Here is a 24323-nt window from a genome sequence, read left to right as displayed (position 1 = left end):
ACTTGAAATATTCTTCAAATAGGTAAAAGAAGTTATTTCAAGAGATGTTTATACTATTCCTACGTGGCGTTAGTGTGAAACAAAGATGGAATGAGGCTTTTAAAATTAAAATCTTCATTAAATGTTATACTCATTTTGATATAAAAGCTAGAAATTTATTGTTGACATTTTATTTCCGTTTAGAGAACTGTATCCACATGAAGAGTGCACGTGGGAATTCTGGAAGAGGAAATTCGGGAACCCACATAGAAAGGATGGAAGCTGAGTTAGTCGCTTCTGCAGGGTTTGATGCTGAAATCCATCTGCCTGAATAAATATGTCCAACATTCCTAGACTAAGGTAAATTTGGGAACATATATTAGGACAACAGTTCCTTATACTGGATATGCCATCCTGGTCCATAACAGACTTCCCTATAAAGTGGGTAGAAGTTTGTTCACCACAGATCAGACTAAAGAAGCAATATCAAAAACTGCTCTGCCTCCTGTTAGCTCTGTGTTTTCAGCCATATGTGGCTTAAAATTTTGAATTAATCTATAACCTATAGAGAAATTAAATACCGCCCATCATAGAGAAAAAATATGGAGACTTATCTCAAAAACTAAAGTTAAGGACACCAATCAGGACCTACTGACAGGAAATAAGCTTGCTTGGTATTTTGTATCTCAGTCTTTTTGAGACACGAATGGATTAATACTCAGGCATAAAAAAAATAAAGTCCCATTATTTGCAGCAAAATGAGTGAACTAGAGAGATGCTGTGTTAAGTGAAATTAGTCATTCACTGGAGGCTGAGTATGGTTGTCCAATTTCATTTTTGTGAAATGAAACTTTAATCCGAGTAGGGTAGATATTACTAAGAATTTGGACTGGATAAGGATAAGGAGAAAAATGGACACATGCACTTTATGATTGCTGCATGCATGCATGAATGGACTATACTGAACTCCATAAAGATGTATTAATTCATTTATAAAAACATAACACTCAAGTATCAGGAAGGAATGAAAACAAATACACTGTCTCCAAACTTCCTTAAGGAGTTAACTCTAAAGCAGAAAGCAGGTTGATGCACTTGACTTACTTAAAAACAATATATTTAAATTTGAAGTAAAATCCTCTGAGGGGGGGAAAACTAGCAACATTCAAAAAAGGTTAGTTTAGTTTTTTACTTTTTTCTGTGACAAATAGAGAAGACAAAACCTAATAAGTGCTTAGCTCAGAATACATGTTCAGTATTTAATCTTCCTAATCCTGTACTTCAGCCTTACATAAATGAAAAGAATCTTATGAATAAGGCAGGTCCACCCAGCTTTCCTGCATGGTGTTAAAGGGCATGTATGATAAAATCTCTACAGCTTGGTGTAAAGATGGACACTGGATGACTTTCGTAGTCAGATTTTCTTCTTCTTCTCTTGTAGAACATCAACTAAATTTGGGGCTTCATGTTCAATTAAAACTGCTAGCATATTTTTAAAGACATCCCCACACAATACAGCTACATTAGTACTGGTCTACATATACTTATGTTTCTTTACTCACAAAGGTTGAAGAGGGGTTTCTCAGGACCTAAACATCTCTCTGCCACTTCATTACTGTGCTGCATTCTCCTTGGGGATTGGGTCACAACACTAGTATCATTGTCTGTGCCTATCAACTGTCAAGAGATCCACCAAAGCCTCTACAGACTGTGCCAATTTGTCTCCTTACACTTTAGCCAGGAAATGATGACCATGTGGGCTCTTGTTTATTTTAGATTTCACAAACACATCTTTCTCACAGGTGCTGTCTGATTCATTGCCTTCAATTACACTTGCTAGCCAAGAACTATTTGTAGAATACTGGAAAAACCAATTTAAAAGATTCAAGGCATTACAAGCAGGGATTTAATACCCTGTGATTTTTAACTTTCTTCTTCAAAGAAGAAAAACCATCTATATTATTAATACTCCCGTTTAGTGATTTGTCAATTTCTGTAGACATGCCAGTGTCTCTACTTTGTGTGCCATGATACTGATTCACAGTTGCTCAAAATTGTATTTAAAATCATTACATTCTTTAATGAACATTTTAAAATAAGTACATAGGAATAAGGGGGAAGTTGAAGGAGTCTTTAGTCTCCTCCAAACTTCAGGGTTTAAGAATTAGATAAATATCAAATACCTCTGAAAAGGGGTTCACTTTCAGCACAAGTCCAAATCATAATCCTCCTTTTAACTGGAAATTCTAGGCTTTGTGGTCTAGTAGGTTAAAAAGGTCAATGTATTTCAACCCATGTATCTGACCATCCAATTTTGAGATTGCTGTACCATAAAAGAAGGTGAAATGTAAAAAGAATGACCATTATCTCAATGGATTAAGAAGCAGTGAAAGATGACCTTTTGTTCCCTTAGGTCACTAGTAGCACTGACAAGTGGTTTTCCATGAATGTTTCCCTGTGTCAGAAATGCTTCAGAGAAAGGGAGGTGTGCTGTTTTCCTAATTCCTTTAGTCCTTTTGATTATTCTCAAACTCTTTTCTGGCTATTCAAGTGACAATGAAGGAGGAAGAAAAGAGCCATTATTTGCCTTACATTCTTGTGCATGCTCTCACTCTAAGTAAATTGTAAAAAACATATTACCTTCACTTATTAATGAATTTAGTTAAAGAATTTGAATTATTCAAACTCGAGTTTGGGTGTTATATTATTTGAAGGAAATGACAAATGTACTTTCCTCAGTCAGAATTTTTCTACTGAATAATGTCTAATATTATGAAAGATTTCAGCTGACAAACAGATAAGCAGACACAATAATTTATTAGAGTGCTTCTGAGAATAAATACAAATTAGTCTTGGTTTTAGATACTTATTACTTCATGATTGCAATAATCTAAAGATAATAATCTTCATATGAAAGATATCATAAGCCTTTGGTATTCTAATGTAATTTTAATATGCATTTTGATAAGAAAATGTAGACACAGAATCTATTAAAAGAATCTCCATAAAAAAATTAATTCCTGGCATTCATTAAATAGAGCTAACTGCTGAAGATAATTAATACTGGAGTCAATAAGCCCAATTAAATTCTGATTCTGATCACTGCTATGTGAATTTTATTTCCTCATCCATGAAATAGGAAAATAACAACAAACCTACCTCACAGATTGACTTGAACACTAAAATGAGTCAAAATTTGTATCACCTGCCACTAAGTGATCATTATATGATGGCTTTCTGTGACCTTGATCTTATTGTCTTTGTTTCTTATTAAGTAGTAGATTTGATGATCACACAATTATGACTATTTTCCTCCATATTAAAACTTCAATAACTAACAGGATGAGTAACATATAATGAGTAATAGCTTGATAGATACGTATACTATGTGAAATCAAAGACAGTAGTACAGTAGTAGATAATGTCTTGCCTGTTTGTGATACATTCTAAAGTAATTTAATAATTGAAACTAATTAAGGTTGAAAGTTTTCTTGAGACAGCAAACTTGCTTTTCAAAATAGATACTACGATTGGGGATGTAGGTCTGTGATGCGGGGTTTGCTTATCTTGGTTGGAGCCACAGCTCTATATGTGTATTATATTACAATATTATAAAGCTGAGAAAAGCTACAGAATATACAAATGTATATTTATTATATATTTCGAATTCTGAGAAATGTTACAGAATATTACTGTTTATGAACATAAACTAAAGCAACTAAAAGTAAACTTAAGCAGCTTTTCAAATATTTTTCCTAAAATACAGCATTTTAACATTTTTGTGGTACAAAAATGTTAATTAATAAAACCAAGGACATATATTTTTGTGTAATACTATAGTTACAGTGAATCTTTATAAATTAATACATCTACAATAAAATTTTAGAAATCAAACATCATGTCTACTTCAACAAAATGGAGAAACAGACATGATTTTAAATCCTGTGTATTTATTTACCAAGCTTAAAGGAAGGGATGCTAGATTTCAACCACACCCTGAACCTGTATTCCTTTTGTGCTCTGGATTTTGTTACTAGTGTCTTTTATTAACATGTCCTAGAGCAGATAAAAATATTTCAGTACCTTCTGCTTTTTCTATGATCTAATAATATTTATATACATGTTTTATATGCAAATATTGTGAAATTCCTACATTTGATAAATTATTTATACTGTTCATCTAAGTTTAATGAACTTGTGGGTGGTTTAAGGTGGGATTTCGGGGTGCACTGTGTAACTTTCAGCTTCTTGTGGTTTATACTACATATCCCACTGAAATATCAAATTAACTACTAGTTAGAATCTTTGAAATTCCATAAATGTGAAGTGAAGTGATGAACCACTTCATTGACATGGCCCTCATTCCTGTTTGGGCTGTTTTGTCAACTCTGAACAAAGCTTCTGAACTCAATGCCAAAGGCAATCATCAGGCCAGTAGATTTTTCTTAGGCTTTTAATCTTGGCTTCTTAGAACTTGGGAACTGAGGCTTTGGGTACCAAAAATGATAAGGTCAACAATAAACAGAACCTGAATTAGATTGTACTAAATAATTCATAAAAACTATCATATTTATAGTTCATTTTCTGAGTTGTTTTCTCATGTTTCACACATATATAGCTTATTATGTATTACTTTTACCTATTTGGGGTCCTATGTTTTAATTTAGTCTGAGTACTTTTTTTTAGGAGGGGTGTTTCAAGACAGGGTTTCTCTGTGTATTTCTGGAAGCCTGTCCTGTCACTTGCTCTGTAGAACAGGCTGGCCTGGAATTCACATAGATCTTTCTGCCTCTGCTTCCTGAGATTAAAGGTGCATGCCACCACTGCCTGGCTCTTGCCTGAGTCTTATGTGGCCATTAAAATATGAACTCTTTATCTAACACATTGACAGACTATTCTTATCAAAATGATAACAATTCAAGATTTCCTAAATCACAGACTCAAAACTTGTAAGGATAATCTATGTGAACAAAGCAACTAACTTAAGTCAAGGTGACAAAAATTTATTAAATTTTGAAGATAGAAAATTTCAAAGAATGTTTTTATAGTTGTTTTCGTGGTATCTCTGAAGAATTAGATCAGATATAAGTACTTTCTTAAACTTTCTCTCTTTTTACTATTAACCTACTTATTCATTGGTAAGACTTGCCCAATTTTTACTAGGACAGGAAGAATTAGTTTTGATAAATTACTAAGCAAATCTAGTTATCTACTTAACACCAATTAGCTAATTCTAAGAGGAACTACTTTTCTGAAATCTCAATATTTATAACAAATATAACAAATTATGGACTGGCATTTATTTTGTGATACATTTTCAAATGTATCAAGAATTACTTTTCAGGAAAGTATATCAATAATGAAGAGCATACAAGGATCTTATCTCACCCTTAAATCACCATCATTTGTAATTAAGGAGGCAGATACTAGTAAGTGGTAAGCAGATATCCAAGAAAATTATCTTCACAGATATTCAAATGTATGAAGGTAAAATAGTTTGGGTCTTGTTTGGTTATTTTTTACTTATTTTTTTTCATCTTTAACCTTTTTTCAGGAACAACGATTGTCTCACCATCCTATACTAATGGTTTTTATGCACAATTGCAAATTAACTATAATGAAAAGTTGTCCACCTAATCACATTTTTTCCTCATCAAATCTATAATCTGAGGTTAATGTGTTTTTCCACTGTAGGATTTATCTTCTCCATGCATAAAACGCAATACCATTCCCCACATGCAACAAGCCTGAAAGATGGAAGTGATTAAAAATAATACCTTTTATTAGATAGACACTGATGAAGTTGAGAGATATGGATGAGGTTCTGGCTGGGTTAGTGTATGTGCTTCATAAAATTGATGATACCCTATACCAGATGGCTGTATATTTTGGAGATCAGCCCTCTGTCAGATGTGGAGTTGGTGAATATGCTGTTTTGTCTTACTGACTGTGTCCTTAGACTTACAGAAGCTACTCAGTTTCAGGAGGTCCCATTTATCAATTGTTGATCTCAGAGAAGAGAGTCTCCAAAACACCAAATAATCCAATTAAAAAGTGGAGTACAGAACTTATTAGACAATTCTCAATAGAGGAATCTAAAATGGCTGAAAGCCACATAAGAAAGTATTCAAAATCCTTAGCCATGAGGGAAATGCAAATCAAAACAACTCTGATATACCATCTTACTCCTCTTAGAATGGCTAAAATCAAAAACACCAATTATAGTTTATGCTGGAGAGCATGTGGAGAAAGGGGAACACTCCTCCACTGCTGGTGGAAGTGCCAACTTGTACATCCACTTTGGAAATCAGTGTGGTGACTCCTCAGGAAAATGGGAATCAATTAATCAATCTATCACAGATCCAGCAATTCCACTCTTGGGCATATACAAAAGATGCACATTCATACAACAAGGACATTTGTTCAACGTTGTTCATAGGAGCACTATTTGTAATAGCCAAAACTGGAAGCAACCTATATGCCCCTCAACTGAAGAATGGATAGAGAAAATGTTGTACATTTACAAAATGTAGTACTACTCAGCAGAAAAAACAATGGAATCTTGAAATTTGCAGGAAAATGGATGGAACTAGAAGAAACCATTCTGAGTGAGGTAACCCAATCACAAAAAGACAAACGTGGTATGTACTCACTCATATGTTTTAGACATAGAGTAAAGGAATACCAGCCTACAATCCACATTGCCAGAGAAGCTAGTAAACAAGGAGGACCCTAAGAGAGGCATACATAGTCCCCTGGAGAAAGGGAAAGGGCCAAGATCTCCTGAGCAAATTGGGAGCAAGGAAGGAGGGGGGAGGGAGCTATGAGAATGAGAAGGGAAGAGGAGGAAGGATGCTGAGGTCATGAGGGAGCAGAAAGTTGAGCTGGGGGAAGAATAGAAGAAAACAAGAAAGGATATACCAGAATAGAGGGAGACATTTTAGATTTACAGAGAACTAAGGAAAGGGCTGGAAATCTACAAAGATGACACCAACTAACAATCTAAGCAAAAGAGGAGGCGCTACCTTAAATGCCCTCCCCTGATAATGAGATTGAAGACATACTTATATGCCATCCTATAGCCTTCATCCAGCAGCTGGTAGAAGTAGAAGCAGACATCCACAACTAATCACTGAACTGAACTAGAATCCAGTTGCAGAGAAGGACAAGTGATGAGCAAAGGGGTCCAGACCAGGCTAGTGAAACCCACAGAAACAGCAGACTTGAACAATGGGGAGCTCTTGGTCCCCAGACTGATAGCTGGGATACCAGCATGGGACTGATCCAGACCCCAGGAATGTGGGTTTCAGTGAGGAGACCCTGGACATCTACAGTACTTGTCCCTAGAAGAGTTGTGTGCTTTGGGAGATCAATCCACATACAGGGATACTCCCTGTGCTAGGACACATGGGGTGGGCCTAGGCCCAATCCCAAAGGTTATGATAGACTCTGATGACCCCCCTATGGAAGGCCTCACCCTTCATGGGGAGCAGAAAGGATATGTGATAAGTAGGGTTTTATTTGGGGGGGGTTGTAGGGGAGGAGAGGAGGGAGTGGGAACCTGGATTGACATGTAAAACAATCTTGTTTCTTATTCAAATAAAAAAAAGAGGAGAAAAAAAAAGAGAATCATCTGGGAAGATTTTAAAACACATCCTTGAACTACAGCCTAAATTGAATCAGTTCGGTTTCCCACAGTGTGGAAACGAGGGGAATCTACAATTTAGATAAGTTCACAGGAGACTTCAGAACCACTGTCAACAGTGGGAAGTATTGTCCAGATCAATGTTTTACAAACCTTATGGTGCCTAGGAACTGTCTGGGGATCCTTTTGAAATTCAGATTCCCAGTCATTTAGCCTAGCTATATTCAGATTTCTCCACAGCTTCTAGATGATGCTCAAATTTCTGGTCATGGACCATACTTTGCAGTGCAAGGATTTTTTCAAGATGAAATTATTGATAAAGACATTAATATATGACATAATGATTCTGTCAGAGTCAGAAAGCATCATCACTACAATGGAACTGGAACTGACTATTGAACACCTTCGTTTCATGGGTCTGAGAACTGAGAATCACTGGGGTCACACAACTTAACTATAGCATGTGAAGTACACAGATGATCTAATTGAAACACCTCCTAGTTCTTTTCAATGCAGTTTATCTCAATCATACTTAAACTTTTGGAATGTTCAATCGAAGCAGATTTACTATCATTAATTCCAGTGGACTTGGCCAATGTGACATCCATATTAATGTAACTTCTATGTTATTCATTCATTTTGGTTTTTCTTCCCTCAGTAAGTTTATATACAGTTCTTACTATATATAAATAAACCACTTATCCTCAGTGCTTTCCATCATTGGCTTCAAGATATATAAGATCTGTCTAAAGAATTACCCAGTTAGACTGCCGTGGTTTTTACCCTACGGAGGACTCAGAAACATGCTGAGAGATTTTTTAATTCTTTTATTGAAGAGAGAAGTATATATATATATATATATATGTATATATATATATACATATATATATATAGTTATTTATATCACATTTTAAAAGTATATTTATCAAGATATATAATTCGTATGTTATTCAATATGCACATTTAAAAGAAAACACCTAAGGGATTCAAGTTGTTCTCTATAAGTATAAACGTAGTCATTTTTAGGGCATCTTGGTAACCAATGAAAACCATTTTTATCAGTTGTTTCTAATTCCCTGTCTCTATCTGTTCTTCTCCCCTCCCTAGGGAGTCTGTTTAAAATTATGCCTAGGGATTTTGATGTCATAAATCCAATGTAGGATGACATCTGAGATAATTAGCAAATGTGTGGATAACTGTGGCTCTCAAGAGCCATATGTCCCTACAGGTGGTTCAGCCAATGTTACCCTGTCATTTGTCCTCTATTTCCAAAGGTGATCCCAGGCTTCCACAGAATATGTATTGCATCTCTTTCAGTATTGTTATCTTGTCTTGTTTTTGCCAACTGATCAGATCCACAAGAGTGTGTTACTGAGTCCAGATCAATGAGAGTCCATGGAAGCTTCTTACTAGGTAAAATGGTCTGGATCACAACTTTCTGATGCCCACAATTGCAGCTGAAGACAAGCCTGTCTGACCATTAAGTACACTAAGCATGGAGACACTGTTATTTAGCAAAACAGATTGACTTAGTCCAAAAACATGTCCCAAACCAATCTAGAAGCTACTTTCAGCTTCACAATTTGCAGGCTCCACCTTTTGATACAAAGAAGATTTTTTTCATTCAAGTCAGTTTGAATTGGAATTAGATTTGTCTCCCACAAAATAATTAACACACTCCTCATTTCTGACACTCACAGTTCATTACATCTGCAAGTACGTGGAAAAGTAACTCTGGTACTCATCACTGTTTCTCTTGCCTCAAATTTCTTAGCCTCTTTTCCTCTTCCATTTACAACCTGCCATTGGTTTTCTCAGCTTTGTCCTCCTGTGGTTAGAGATCTCATCAGTGTTGAGAAAAATGGAAGCAAATACTGAATTATGTTCTAGACACAGTCTGAGGAACAACATGTAGCACTTACACAGTGAGCTTTGATTTAGAAGTATCTATTTCATAATGTTACTAAGGCACACAGCTAGTATAATATTCTGAGACTATGATTTTATCATATGTAGTCAGTTATCTTCCTATGCTATCTCCTTTTCTGGTTCATCAGATTTTTGACACTTAATGTTCAATCTATTATAAACTCAAAATCATCCAATAAAGATGGACACAATAAAAGTTCTGACATATTAACTCATCTGTCTTACTAGCAACCTTGTGATAGAGCCTTTTAGATAATTTAACAATAATACCAAGATTATTTATGGTGTTGGTGTTTTCTGGATCCTCCTTATACACTCTGACTGAAAAGAACCATTGTGGATATCAAAAAGTAAGAAAAACACACTGGAAAGGAGTTAAGTTTTACCTTATTGGTTAGCTCTGTTCAATCTGAGGGGCCATAAGACAATTCACAACTCTAAAGAAAATGTAACTTATTCCTGTAAACATAAAGGTCTCTTTATTATCGATCCCTCACTGTTGATGCAATGTGACCAGCCACCTCACACTACTGCCATTATGCCTTTCCTGCTGATGGACTGTGTCACTTTCAATTTTAATCAAAATAAATCCTTCCTTTCTTGAGCTGATTCTCATCAGGTATTTGGTTACAGTAGTGAGAAAAATAAACAATACAGGAAGCAGGGAAATTATCCATAATTTTGAGGGCTGCTGGTGCTTTCTTTGAATGCAAAAGATAAGTGTGTAATCTATAAGGTCACTGTGCTCCTAAAAGCGAAAACCAACTTTTCCTCTCCAGAACTCTGAATGTGCTTAGCTCTGAAAGACTACAATTATCCTTTCTCAACTTTAAAGCTATATGTCAGGAAAAGGCGTTACAAAACATAACTTCTTGTTAAAAGACTATCATTATCTTCTAAAATTACATATTTGAAAGGACATAAATGGTATAATGATCACTCTTATGGACAGACTTATTATAGACAAAGGTTTAGTAAGAATGAACTGAAAAATGGAGATAAATGTTTCCATTATATTGTACTTAGAAGTGTTAATACAAAATTTAAAAATAGACTTGATAAGGAATTATATTTTGTGACTGTTTACCTAATCTAGTCAGTAACACTTTAAATATTGGAATGGAAAAATTCTACGTTAGCTCTAAGTCAACAAGTCGCTTTGAAAAATATGGGGAATAACTAAGAGGCCTATGACATCTGATGGCTGGTTCCTCTTCCTCCTCTGCCTCCTCTCACCTGACAGTATCAGTATCACTGGGCATCATTTTAACTAGGACTTAGAGAATTTCTGAATAATTGAAGTTTTAAGGTTTAGTTGTTCAAAATAGACCAATAAGATAAATCCTTCACCTCACCAATGTCAACCATGTAATGTTGTAAATGCATCATCGCAGTTATGAACTATTTTGCCCATTTATTCATCAATCTCTTTTGGTCTTTTGGTGAAATTATAACAGCAAAGTGCTTGTCAATAGATATACTGTGTTTTATTGATCTAGTTATTTTTAAGGCATACTTGTCTATTTGTCACAATAAACAAAAATTTCATTGTAGCCTTTGAAAATTCTAAGAAATTTCCCACATCAAGTTTTGAAGATATTGGAAGCAAGCACACAAATGGTGTATTCCACCTAGCACATCGCCTGGAATATTAAAAACACCTGGAAAAAACCCAATATTTAAACTTAAATTTGATGACTAGCTTAATCACAGAAAGGATGTCAGTGCTCTGTGATAATGACTGTGTACAGGAAGATAGAACAGAGTGGTCCAGTAGGAGGCCTCCGTGATTTTTCTCCCTTTCAGAAATCTAGGGTCATTCAGGAAGCTAAATACCCATATACCTTCTGTGGTCATCTTCTTTTTTTTGCTTTCCTTTCAGATTTTTAGACATTTAAAAATATTAGAAAACAGCATTGCTTCCCATATTTATAAGACACTATCCAAATTCTTTATAAACTTAAAAAACTATGTGCTGTAACTTAAAGATTATCATCATTGTTGACATTTAAGATAAAACTGCAGTTAGAAGAAGGTGTTGGCACATGCCTACTACAATCTAAACCTCATGGAGGTCGTGATGAGGACATCCTCAACTACACAGTGAGTTGAATGATAGCCTGAGAAAAATGGGAACTTTTCTCAAATATTTCCAAAAATTAAAATGTAAATGAAATAAAATAAAATACTGTGTTACCTTTAAAATTTAGTTGATGGCCTCCAAAAGTTAAATATTACAATGTAATTTTAAAATCTCTTAACATTTGGAAAAAATGTTTTTTTTACAATTATGCTTTCATTCTATACAGAAAATAAGTTTTATTCAATGGCAATATAGTTTTATTCTTGGAATTTTTTAAAAGTACATCATAATTGTTTTGTTTGTTTGTTTTTCCAGACAGGGTTTCTCTGTATTGCTTTGGAGCCTTCACTGGAACTCTCTCTGTAGACCAGGCTGGCCTCAAACTCACAGACATCCACCTCCTTGGCCTCCTGAGTGCTGGGATTAAAGGTGTGCACCACCACAACCGGCCTTACATCATAAATTTTATAAGAAATTTTGTATAATAACAATTTTATATTTTTTTCATAAATTATCATGCCATCTTGTATTAAATTCTAGATATAAGAATATACTATAAATCTTCACAATTTTCCATTAAAATAACATTATATCAAATACCTTTTGTTTGTGAGATTAATGGGACTTTAATTAGGTCATAAGCAGCTTGAGAGATTTATCAGCAGTTAGTGATTATTAACTGCTTTTACACAAGAATCTACTTCAGTACCCAGCACCTATGCCAGGCATTCCATGGCCACTAGTTATTCCATCTCCAGGAGATAAAAAAACCCTTTTGGCCTCTGAAGATATGCACACACAGACACAAACACACACAAATGCACTCATATGTACACACTCACACACACACACACGTACACAACGCACAAATGCACATCCCAAATTTTAAAAAATGAAATTTCAAATTTAAAAGCAATATATTTTTTAAATTAGCTCATGTGTCTGTGGACATATGTCATTTATAGTAGGCATTATGTTAAAAATGAGATAAAGCAAACCAATATTCTATTGCCTGCTATTTTGCTTGTTCTAGTTTCATATATTGTAGATACATGTTTTCAGTTATTTTCTGAAGATCAATGTATGATGTTGAAAGTTAGCAAATGGGCATAGTGGTGCATATGTTACTCTCAGCACTTAGGAAGCAGAGGCAGGGAGGTCTCTATGAGTTTAGAGACAGCCAGAGCTGCAGAGTGAGACTTTTCTCAATATATACATAATAATAATAATAATAATAATAATAATAATAATAATAATACATACATACATACATACACACACACACAGTAGGAGTTCCTGTAATATATCTCTAATGGATGTCAAACCTTGATATTTTACTTTGGGTAATAAGAAAATAGTAATACAAATAGTTAAAATATTCTGTTAATTACCATGATAAATTTGCATATACTTTGTCTAGCTGACAACATATAATTTTGTTTTTTCTAGGAGAATAAATTCATAAATAATAAGGTTGGGACATATAACATTATAGTTACATATTCATATGTACATATAATGTTGTTACCAAAATAATGCATAATTATTTTGTCATTATTCCTAAGCAAACAAGAGCAATATTGTACTAAATGAATTAATAGGGGGATTTCCTCCTAGTTAGACCAAATATTTCATAATAAAGTTTAATAACGTAGGTTTTATTTCATTTAGAACAATATAAGACTAATCTATAGGAATTAAAGAAATGTGGCATTCATTAATTTACTTAACATGTTTTTATTTGTTTGTTTTTCTCCCCTGTTCATCTGCAATACATGTTTTAAAGTTTGGTTGCCTTAAAAGCTTCCCATTTATCTGGAATATGATTACCGTCACTAATGTTCCCTGTTTTGGCTGTTTCAAAGTAGATGATAACTGAAAAATAAAAATTTTGAAATTCTAATTTTGAAGTCATTTTTAAGCATAGGTGTTTTCAGCTAAGTAAGGAAAAAACTTCTAAATGAGACATGATTGCTCCTGTCATATGACTCTACTAAGTCATTGACTCACAAACACTAAATAGTCTATGAACCAAGCTTCTCATGTACCCAACAGATACATTACACAGAGCCAGAGGCTCTCAACTTTAATGCTTTTTGGTTGAGGTTCTTGAAAATTGGAAATATACAAAAATATATTTCTTTATCTTGCAAAATTGATCTACTGATATTCAAAATATTAGTATATTTTGAAGGAGACAAGTCTTAGAAAATATTTGCATGGCACTTATTTCCTGTACAGTTCTCTACAATCTCATGCTCTTTAGAAAGCAAAGGGGTGTGAACACATCCACAGTTCACACTCCTGTGTGAGATGACTGGTCAACAGGACAGTACTAGACAAACAAGGGACAGAAAATGTACCTTCGTATAATGTATTACTTTCATAGGTAATTCTTTTAGAGAGTTATATAATAAAAATAATTTTCTCATGAATTAGTAATTGTGATGTTCATTATGGAGTTTTTGTAAGAGAACAAAATTTTTAAAAACTGGAAACTTGAAAACGAATATGCGAATATGCATCAGTTACATAAAGATACATGAAATGACCTAAGGTATCTTTATACATAGCAACACACACCACAAAATAGCATCCAAAAATTTCATCCATTTTAATAGCCTGTTTAATAATCAATCTTTGCAACCTTGAGAGTAGTTGACTGGGCCATTATTCCCACATCAAATTAGAATTGCAAGATTCATTGACAAATAACAAGGTGACAGAATTCTTTTTCATTTTGGTAAGAACAGATATATAAAGTTAAATAGAAATACAATTTTAAGTGATTAAAATAAATTCCTAGGGAAGACACTGGGGAGTCAAACAAAATACACTGTGGTCTGGGTTAAGTAAAGTAATGGATAAACAGTGAATATATGTGAGTTGGAAAGCATGTTAATGGAGTAATTTAGATGGGGAGAAATCAATTAGCTCTTATCAGGAGATTATCATTCTAGGCTACTGAAGAAAGACTTCTGAATTTAAAGTCAATTATCTTTCTACTTTTAAATATGAAATGATTCAAAATATTAGTAAATATGGTATATAAATTCCTTAGATTGTCCTGACTAATGCCTTTCCTGACATTTGGAGAAGTCTCCTAAACAACTACTGGGTAGAATTTTGTTGTTGATTTGAGAAATCAAGGCAGTGATGGGAGGAGGAAAATTACTTAAACAACTTTGTGGATCTATGCAGTATGCTGCTAATTTCAAAAAAGTTAATTTTAATCACAATGTGAAAGTCAAATCAGAAAGAAGACACATTTTACTAAAAAGTAAATATTATTACATAGAGGTAGAATGTTATTTTATAATAAGTTTGGTAATTCAATTTATAAGTAAGAGTAACTTTTCCACTTGATTTTCTCTCTCCATGGACAGTTAAAATAGACAAGTACATGAGTTGTCATTTTCTTACAAGCAACAGCTCATTAGGTTGAAGTTTGTCTATGTCCTGGTCAAGAGCTATTAAATATCAGTCTTGGAAAGACCCTGTTCATGACATCACAAAGTTTACATATTAATCTAGAATTTCAAAGCTTGAACTTGATAACTGAATTCTGACTTGAATTTTTCAGTTCTCCTCCTGCCTTTTGAGGTCAGAATAATAGCCTTTCTCCTCATAGAAATTCAAAACCACAAGTTTTTTTAGAATGGTCTTGCCACACTGGAACCTCACTAACTCAGTACTTTTTGTCGTGGTGGAAATCAAAGGTTCTAATTTTCTGCCAACCAGTATTGAATTGACCACCCGCTCAACTGGCTCACTCACACCTAAGTCTGGTCTGGATGTATTGATTACATTCAAACCCAAAGATCCCATAGTGGTCTTTGGAGAATAACTTATACTGCGTAGATAAATAAAGGGTATATTCATCTTCAACTTAACAACTACAGTGGAATACAGCAGGGCCTATGTTTCACTCATACCAAGTGTACTCAGGTTGGTAGTCTTGGTTTTTGTCACTATTTCCATGGATGTTTCCTATGCTTGATTAGAAAAGTCTTTTTTCCTTTGAGGTACTTGTTCCAAAGATGTACCATTTTTCCCTGAAGCATGCTGCTCCCAACTAAAATCAATCACTAAATCCCTAGCTTTGCCTACAAGAAAATACTCTACATCACTTCCACACACCCCAGGCAAATTCTACCTTTGGGAATATATATATATATATATATATATATATATATATATATTATATATATGTACTGATATGACTTTGCCCATCATATGCTCCATACTACGAAGTGTCATTACCTGAGATATAAAATATTGACAGTAAAACAAGAAAAGCAAAGAGCATAAATTTTAAACTCAGTAAACCTGAGTTTAAAAATAATAAAAGTAATACATAAGAATAATAAAAGTAAATATGGGCATCATCAATTTCTGGACCATTTTCACAGTTACAGAATTCTCTGCCACTGAAGAAATCTCAACCTACATTGGTCATATACAGTCAAAGGTATACATATACACTAACAAAGCCCTCCAATAAAAAAGCAACTGAAAGTATTTGGATGAGCTCATGGGGAGTTCATCAGCTCTTTCTAATTATGAGTTTTGCACATTCTTGTTGTTAAACAAACCCATACATAAGAAACATGTTAAGTAACAATGCAAGTGATAAGGATCTAAGTCATGCTCAAAATAAATAAATAAATATATATATATGTATGTATATATATATATAATATATATATATATATATATATATATAAGAAAATGCTGGAAAAAGGAACAAAACCAACCTTTTCTTTTCAAAGGAGGTTCTTCTATTTCTCCTAAACCAAGAAAAAAATAGAAAATTAGTATAATTGGTAGCAGGGATTTGTTATTTACTTATATTTTCTATTTATTTATTTTTGCAAGAGATGGTTTTCAATAGTCATGATTCTTTGATACTTTGCTACCTCAATTTCAAAGTGCATGCTTTGTTTATATATATCCACTTAAGATGGTTTCACTTTATGAGTTCAATAAAATTGTGGCATTCCTCCAGGTTACTACATTATAGCTCATGCATCATATTAATTTCAATTTTCTCTGTTTATTGTCACTTCGCACAGAGCCAAAACAGAAATTAATCAGACAAAGTCATAAAAGGGGCTCCAATAGTCAGAATTTTCCTGTTAGGTAAGACTAAATGGATAATCTTGGATGAGTAAGAGTAACCATCCTTTTAAATGTCATTTAATAGACTAGCTCACTGTACTTTCTTCATTGCAAGCCCTCCAAATGGCAATTTATGAACAGCTTGTTCTTGCATTTACTTTTGTTCATTATATGTGAGCTACTTACTTGCATAATATTTAAAATGTATTCCTCCATTCTATATTTCCATTTGATTCAAACAATTTATGTTTTGATTGGGATTTTATTAAGATTGGTTATGGCCATTTGACTGTTACTATGGCTTACATGTACAAAATATGTCATGGTTAGTTTTAATATTTTTGATTCAATCCTCTTAGACGTGAACTTGAAAAATAGCTACTCTGTCTCAAATAAACATATAAGTGGGTAATCTATTGTTTTTTATAGTCATTTATATTAAGAATCCATCCTATAATGCTAGTCTAATAGCAGCATTTAATTTTGATAAATTTTCCATAATGGCAGATAAACTATAAGATTAAAGCCAAATGTAGTGCAATTTACTCTATTTGGCAGCTTATTGGGAGGCTTTGTATACTCAGATGTGTATTCATTTTAGTTTAGCCTGCCCAAGTGCTCATTTGGACTAAACCTTCAGCTAGCAAATGTCAAGTGTTTCCAATTCCCAGTCATAGCAGTTGGATACAACTCTGAGCCCTGGGTACCTTTATCGATGTCCTCATCTGCATCCTCATCTTCTTCATCACCTTCAGATGAGATGATGTCTGACAGCAAAGAAAAGAAGCCATAGATCCAGTCACTTGTTTCCTCCACAGCATCATTTACGAATTTTAGAGGATCTGAGCCAATCTTGGCAATGGAGCTTGCTAAAAGTCATGAAAACAAAAGAGAACTTAGGTCATTGTCAGATAAATTAAGAAAAAACATTTTTTAGAAATATATCTAGGCTACTTTTTTGTGGAGAAATGGAAAACATATCCTGCTTCACTGTTACTAAAACAGTATATAAACACATAAGATACACACATATATGTATATGTACACACACACACACACACACACACACACACACACACACACACACATCAAGAGAAGTAATTTAAAACATCTAATACTAAGCATTACAGAATTACCAATAAGAAAATTACCTTAGTAAACACTATAAACTAAATGAATGAGTAGGGCAGCAAAAATTTGGAAAAATCAAATAATATGTATTTTCTTTTTTTAAAGATTTATTTATTAAATATACATTGCTCTGCCTGCATATATGACTGCATGCCAGAAGAGGGCACAAGATGTCATTATAGATGGTTGTGAGCCACATGTGGTTGCTGGGAATTGAATTCAGGACCTCTGAAAAATCAGCCAGTGCTCTTAATTGCTAAGCCATCTCTCCAGCCCCAAATTATATATATTTTCATCAAAAAATTTTAAAGTAACTGAGTTATAGTTGTTCAGGAAGACTGAAATAGTCATTGACCCACAGAATACTTCATAGTATCATAGAGAAGATGGTCACGTAAATCTTCAAAGAATGGCTAAAATTTTGACTAAACTCACTATGGCATTATGGGTGAATTAAGATTGATTATACATACATATATATATATATATATATGAGCATATAATTTGTAAAATGCTATAATTTGTAAAACAATAATCAAGGTGGTTATTTTGTCAAATGGAGCAAAGTTCATTACATTTAAGCATTTTGAAAATGTAGTATCTTAAAATGTTTAAATGTAAATTCTTTAAACTTAAACTACTAATAACTTCGATAATATAATTAGGTAAAACAGAAGCCTAGAAATTATATTATTATTGTGTTTTGGATGATTTTTTTAAACTTATAAAGTGAGAGTTTAAATAAGAAAAAATAAACAAAATATTGGGATTTATAAAATGTTGTTCTGATTGCATGAAAATTTCTCTGAAGACAGAAAGTAGTTTCTAGTATCTCCTGAAATGATAATGTAGAAATACAGCATAAATTACACCTGAGCTTTCATTAATATGTAATTAAGTCTTAGAGTCATTTTTTTCTGAATTTTAAAAACTAGTTTTGCTTTTCAAACAATCTTGTCCCTTTGATATATTTAAGAGGTCAGAATTACATCAATGTATTGTATTATCTAATGGTTAAATGTTCCAAAATCAGGCTTTCATCCTGATTAAGACAGGAAGTCACTGGAGGGCTTGAGTAGGTTTAGTGATGAGGGCTAAAATGATCTCAGGCTACAAACAGGCAGACAGGGAAGAGCCAAATAAAATAGTTTAAATGGTGGGTGATCATGCTGCATCCAATACTGGGAGACATGCATGTAATATACCACCAGGTTCCGGATGTTCTTCAAAGGTACAACACGTGGCTCCTATGTGAATGCTTTTTCTTCTGCCCTTTCATTTGAGGAAACAACAATTCTAGGCTTTAAAAAACCAAATCAATTGAAATAATGGATACCTAGAATGAAAAGGTGCATTCTAAATATTACAACAAATATGCATCTTGCTTATGTAATTTTAAAGTTTCTTGTGAGTGAAACTGGAGGTGTAGCAGTGGCATCTACTTGGGAAGGGGAAGCTTGCAGAGAAATACTGTTGGCTTCTTGTTGTCTGGTCTGGATTGAAGGGAGAATGAAGTAGCGATTTGGCTGAGATTTTTTACACACCTACAGTGATGCTTAGGTATAGTTACTTCAATCTTTTCTATAAAAGACACTTTCTGATTGAATTAGGAACTTGAAAGCACCAAAAGGATGGAAGGTATCAAAGTCATGATGTTCAGTGAGTACCCTGAACTAAGAGACTCAAGAGACTGAAGTATCCAGAAGGCTGAGGGCTACACTAGAAATGGTGAGCAGGGGGAGCAGTAGGATCTAATCTGGGGCAAGAGGAAGGACCAGGAGAATATGAAGTGCTAAAAATCAAGAAATCACTTGGCAAAAATAGAGTTTTCAAGTGGCAAGTGATACTGTTAGGGCAAAAAAAAAATGAAGACAGGAAGGACAGATGATGAACGAATGTGAAGGATTGAAGGATGTACTCAAAGGCTCTCCACACACAGTATCAGTAGAATATGTTCAGGTCCTGAGAGAAATTTGGAGGTGGTCAGTATTCTTTACAGCCAGTGATATAAGAGATACTTGAAAGGGAATTGAAATCTTAGTTTGCTTTGTTTTCAGTGCTAATGATGTGAGAAGGATACACTTTACATATCCCACAGAGAGAAAGGAAAATTATAGAAAAGAACTCCTGAGGGAACTTTTAAGTTCATGTTGTCATTAGGGCAGTGGTTCTCAACCTGTGGGTCATGACCTTTTACAGGGGTCACATATTAGATATCCTGCATAACAGATATTTACATTATGATTCATAACTAGCAAAATTACAGCCATAAAGTGACAACAAAAATGATTACATGTTCAGGGGGCACCACAACATGAGGAACTGCATTAAAGGGTTACAGCATTAGGAATGTCTAGATCTACTACTCTGGGGGAATGGTAGACACAAAGGTTGCACAATAACCCTAGATTTAAAAAAGCAAGAGTCAGGAAGACTATCTGAATTATTCATTGCGGATGTACCTCCATTCTTTCTACTTTAGTTCGTAACATTCATTTGTAGCTCTATTATGTGAACTGAAAATATTGGTCTGAATGTTGAGGTTAAAAGGAAAGAAATTGATTTATACTTGCAATTGAATATTTTATAATTGCAATTAAGAGATTCAAAAGATCATATGTAGAGATCTATGTACTGGTTTTATTAAACATATTTTAGCACTATCTTCCCTCTGGCTAAAGAATACTGCAATGAAATGTTGTGCTTTGGAAATGATTAGAAACTATTTCCTCACCATGCCTCCTTAGGTCTAAGTGGTGGTGCACACCTTTAATCCTAGCACATGGGAGGAAGAGGCAGGCAGATCTACGTAAATCTGAGGCCAGCCTGATCTACAGATGATGTCCAGGACAGGCTGCAAAGCTACACAAAGAAACCCTGTCTCAAAAAAAAAATAACAACAAAAAGAAGAAAGAAAGAAATTAACAATGATGTCTAAGAAAATAGTGATTATCTTTAGGATTAAACACACTCTAGCACCTCTAAGGGTAATACAGTCAGGTGAGACTGTTTTCATGAAGATAATATTGCTGGCTTGAGACTTCTGATTTTCAAACAAGCAGATAGCCTATTTAAAAATCTAACACATACATTTTAAGACAGTCCATAAAATTAATAGTTTACAGATATCATGCCCAAGCCATATTATAATAATTATTTTATACAAAACAATTAAAACTATTATTGGTGACTTTTAGAAAGAAATAATCCTAATTCAGGTGACAGGAGTGCTAACTGGCCATCTCTTGTCATCTCAGTACCAGACACAGTTATATACAATTGAGTTGTGTGGCAAAGAGTTCTCTTGGAAATCCCCAAACAACCCAGGCTGTTGCCAAAACAATAGGTAGCTCTCCAAAAACTAACAGCAAGGCCTAATTGCTGAAGACAACACCAACACAACTCAGTGAACATCTAGAATTTGAAATGGTGTCTACATACAACCTTCACCCCTATGTTCTAGTGTCTTTGATATGGGAAGGTACTCTGCATGTTACCAAAGAAGGAACATGAACTCCAAACTAGTCACAAAATCTTTGATCTACAATGCTGCCTGCCTTCAAAATGCACCAGGGCAATGATGGCATGAAGCTTGTTGGAGTAACCAATGAATGTCTGATTTGACTTAAAGCCCACTCCAGCAGAAGAAATCCATACATAACACTGTTTCAATAACCATGATCCAAGGACCAGATAGCCCAGAGACCTTGGATAATACTAAGTACTACTTGGCTTTTAAAAGAAAAGAAAGGTGGGGATAAAAATAGTGATAAAATGTTTCCTAATGATAATTTTCCATACTCGTAGATCAGTGAATTATCCAACCATCATCAGAGAAGCTCCTTTCTACAGGATATGGGAAAGATACAGAGACCCACACCCAAGAATTATACAGAAAGTGAGAGACCTTGGAACACATAACTCTAAATAGAATGTCTCCATCAAATCCCTCCCTTAAGAGCTCAGAGAACCCCATAGAAGAGAAGGTAGAAAGATTTTAAGAGCCAGAGGGGATAGAGGACACTAGGAGAAGGAACACTCTAAAACTGCTGAGCAAAGCTCTTATGAACTCACAGAGACAGAAGCAGCAAGCCCGGGGCCTAAATGGGTCTGCACCAGATCTTCTGCATACATATTATGACTTTCAGTTTAGTGTTATTATAGGACTCCTGAGTGTGTGAACACATGCGTTTCTGATTCTTGTACTTTCTCTTGGGCTCTTTTCCTTCCTTTAGGTTGCCTTCTCCAACTTCAATGTGATGGGTTTTATTTTATCTTATATTTTATTTTGTTACATTTTGTTGGTATCTCTTAGAAACCTATTCTTTTCACTGGGCGTTGGTGGTGCATGCCTTTAATCCCAGCACTCGGGAGACAGAGGCAGGCAGATCTCTGTGAGTTCAGGGCCAGCCTGGTCTCCAGAGCCAGTGCCAGGATAGGCTCCAAAGCTACACAGAGAAACCCTGTCTCAAAAAAAACTTTTCTTTTCTAATGAGAGACATAAAGTGTATGGATATGGATTGGAGGGAAATTGAGGAGAAACTGGGAGCATAGAGGGAGGGGAAGTTTTAATCAAAATATGTTGTATAAGAAAAGAATCTTTTTCAATCAATGGGAAAAATAAATCTCATTTTGTACACTGTCAAAAAGAGAGAGCGAGAGACAGTCCTGAAACTTTCAATTCTCTATGAGTTAAACTTCACATGTAACAATGAGAATTGTCATAAAAAATAATGGTAATTAAAAATCATTGTAATTGGTTTGCATATACTAACTCACTATTTTTCTCTTGATAACACAATGAGGTGCATATAATATTTTATTTCCTATTTTACATATTGGAAGACTGAAGCTCATGAAGCTTAAATTGACAGAAAGTGATAAAACCTGGCTTTGCCCTCATGTGAGGCCTTTTGCACAAGGCCTGACAACTTATTCTATGATTTTGAATGGAAATATTCTGGGAGAGTGTGGTGATATATTACTTACGATTTATCAAAGCTTGTCTGAGGATTCGAAAAGCAAAGTCAGCCACAAGCTATAGAGGTCAGCCAGTGATGGTACACACCTTTAATCCCAGGACTCAGGATTAAGAGGTAGATGGATCTGTGTTAGGTTTAGGCCACACTGACTACAGGAAATTGATCTAGCCCTAAAAGAAAGAGCTCATACAAATGGGATCTCAGAACCTGGAATCACATGCCTTTAACCCCAGCACTAGAGAGATGGAGACAGAAGTGACATGGCTGAGCAAAGAAAGGAATTACAGGGAGGAGGAGACAGGAACTGAGAGACTTTTGCCACTGAGGATTCATGGGGACAGGATTGCTATTTTAGCTGGGTAGAGGTAAAATCTACTGGCTTGGCTGCTTTGATTCTCTCATCTTCAGCTTGAAGCTTGAGCCCAATGTCTGTTCCTGGGTCTTTTATTTATGATGTGGCAGGAGAGGATTTCTTGCTATTTAAAATAAAAACAGTATTTCATTCTACATGGAGATGCCTGAGGGGATTCTGGTATTTTGAAACTATTAAGTTAGAAGTCAGGGAGAGGAAAGATTAAAACATAAAAAAAAAAAATGATTCGGTGATGATATGGTTGAGGCACAGTATGATATAGCGTCGGTGTCGCTGAAGCTACAGCACTTTTGTTTATGATATGAACATGTTTCTTAGTATTACATTCAATTACATTTGAATTTCAGATATTTAAAAATATAAACTATATCATCTCAACCGGGAACTGGCATCATATCATGAAGGTTAATAATTAGATTCATTTTGCACTGATATAATAGTGCTATCTGCATATACATAAATCAGGGATCATCTCAATGAGTTAATAAGATACACACACACACATATAAGATACATATAGAACATGCATAGGATATACACAGGATATGTATAGAAAACCGTGTGTGTGTGTGTGTGTGTGTGTGTGTGTGTATTCAGAAATGTGGCTAGGAAAATGTAAGCTATGGCTTCTGTGTCAAGTATGGTAATTTTATAACTGTCGATAGGTACATAAATATGTAAAGAAGAGTTCCTACACCTGTTGCGGAACTCCTTATATTCCCAAGCCTAGCTCTAGAGACTCAGTGTTCTCAGCTCCTTTCTTTGGTGAAATGCCTAATAGCCAAACCTGCATATATCATCTCCAAATTCCCATGACTACCTGTGATCACACAAGTCCAGAACCAGTTTATACTGAGAAAGGCTACAATCACACATCAAATACACAATCAAAGAAAGAAGTCCACTGTCCCAAGTAACATCACAAAATCACGAACAAAATCAATGACCAAGACAGAATACCTATCCCTAAAGTCCTAAAGAGATGTTCTAAAATTGTCATCTAGAAGTACTCCTGAATACAGAAGTTGAATTCATAATAGTCATCAACTTCATTGAAGAATACAAGGAATTTAAAGAAGA

At 34.5% G+C, this 24323-nt stretch overlaps 1 protein-coding gene across 1 annotated transcript in view; it reads right to left on the bottom strand.

Moving 5' to 3' along the window:
- The window catches only part of Trdn (triadin), a 218044-nt gene that overhangs the window by 29060 nt on the left and 164661 nt on the right, over positions 1-24323 (bottom strand). Inside the window, exons 6-7 of the mRNA XM_035438755.1 lie at positions 17465-17626; positions 16394-16426 (exon numbers count right to left, since the gene is read on the bottom strand). Of these exons, the coding sequence (XP_035294646.1) occupies positions 16394-16426; positions 17465-17626 (195 nt within the window). The remainder of the gene's footprint in view (positions 1-16393; positions 16427-17464; positions 17627-24323) is intronic.

This window comes from Cricetulus griseus, chromosome 2 (assembly GCF_003668045.3).
Source record: "Cricetulus griseus strain 17A/GY chromosome 2, alternate assembly CriGri-PICRH-1.0, whole genome shotgun sequence".
In the NCBI taxonomy this organism is placed as follows: domain Eukaryota; kingdom Metazoa; phylum Chordata; class Mammalia; order Rodentia; family Cricetidae; genus Cricetulus; species Cricetulus griseus.
This window is presented reverse-complemented; position numbering and strand designations above follow the sequence as displayed.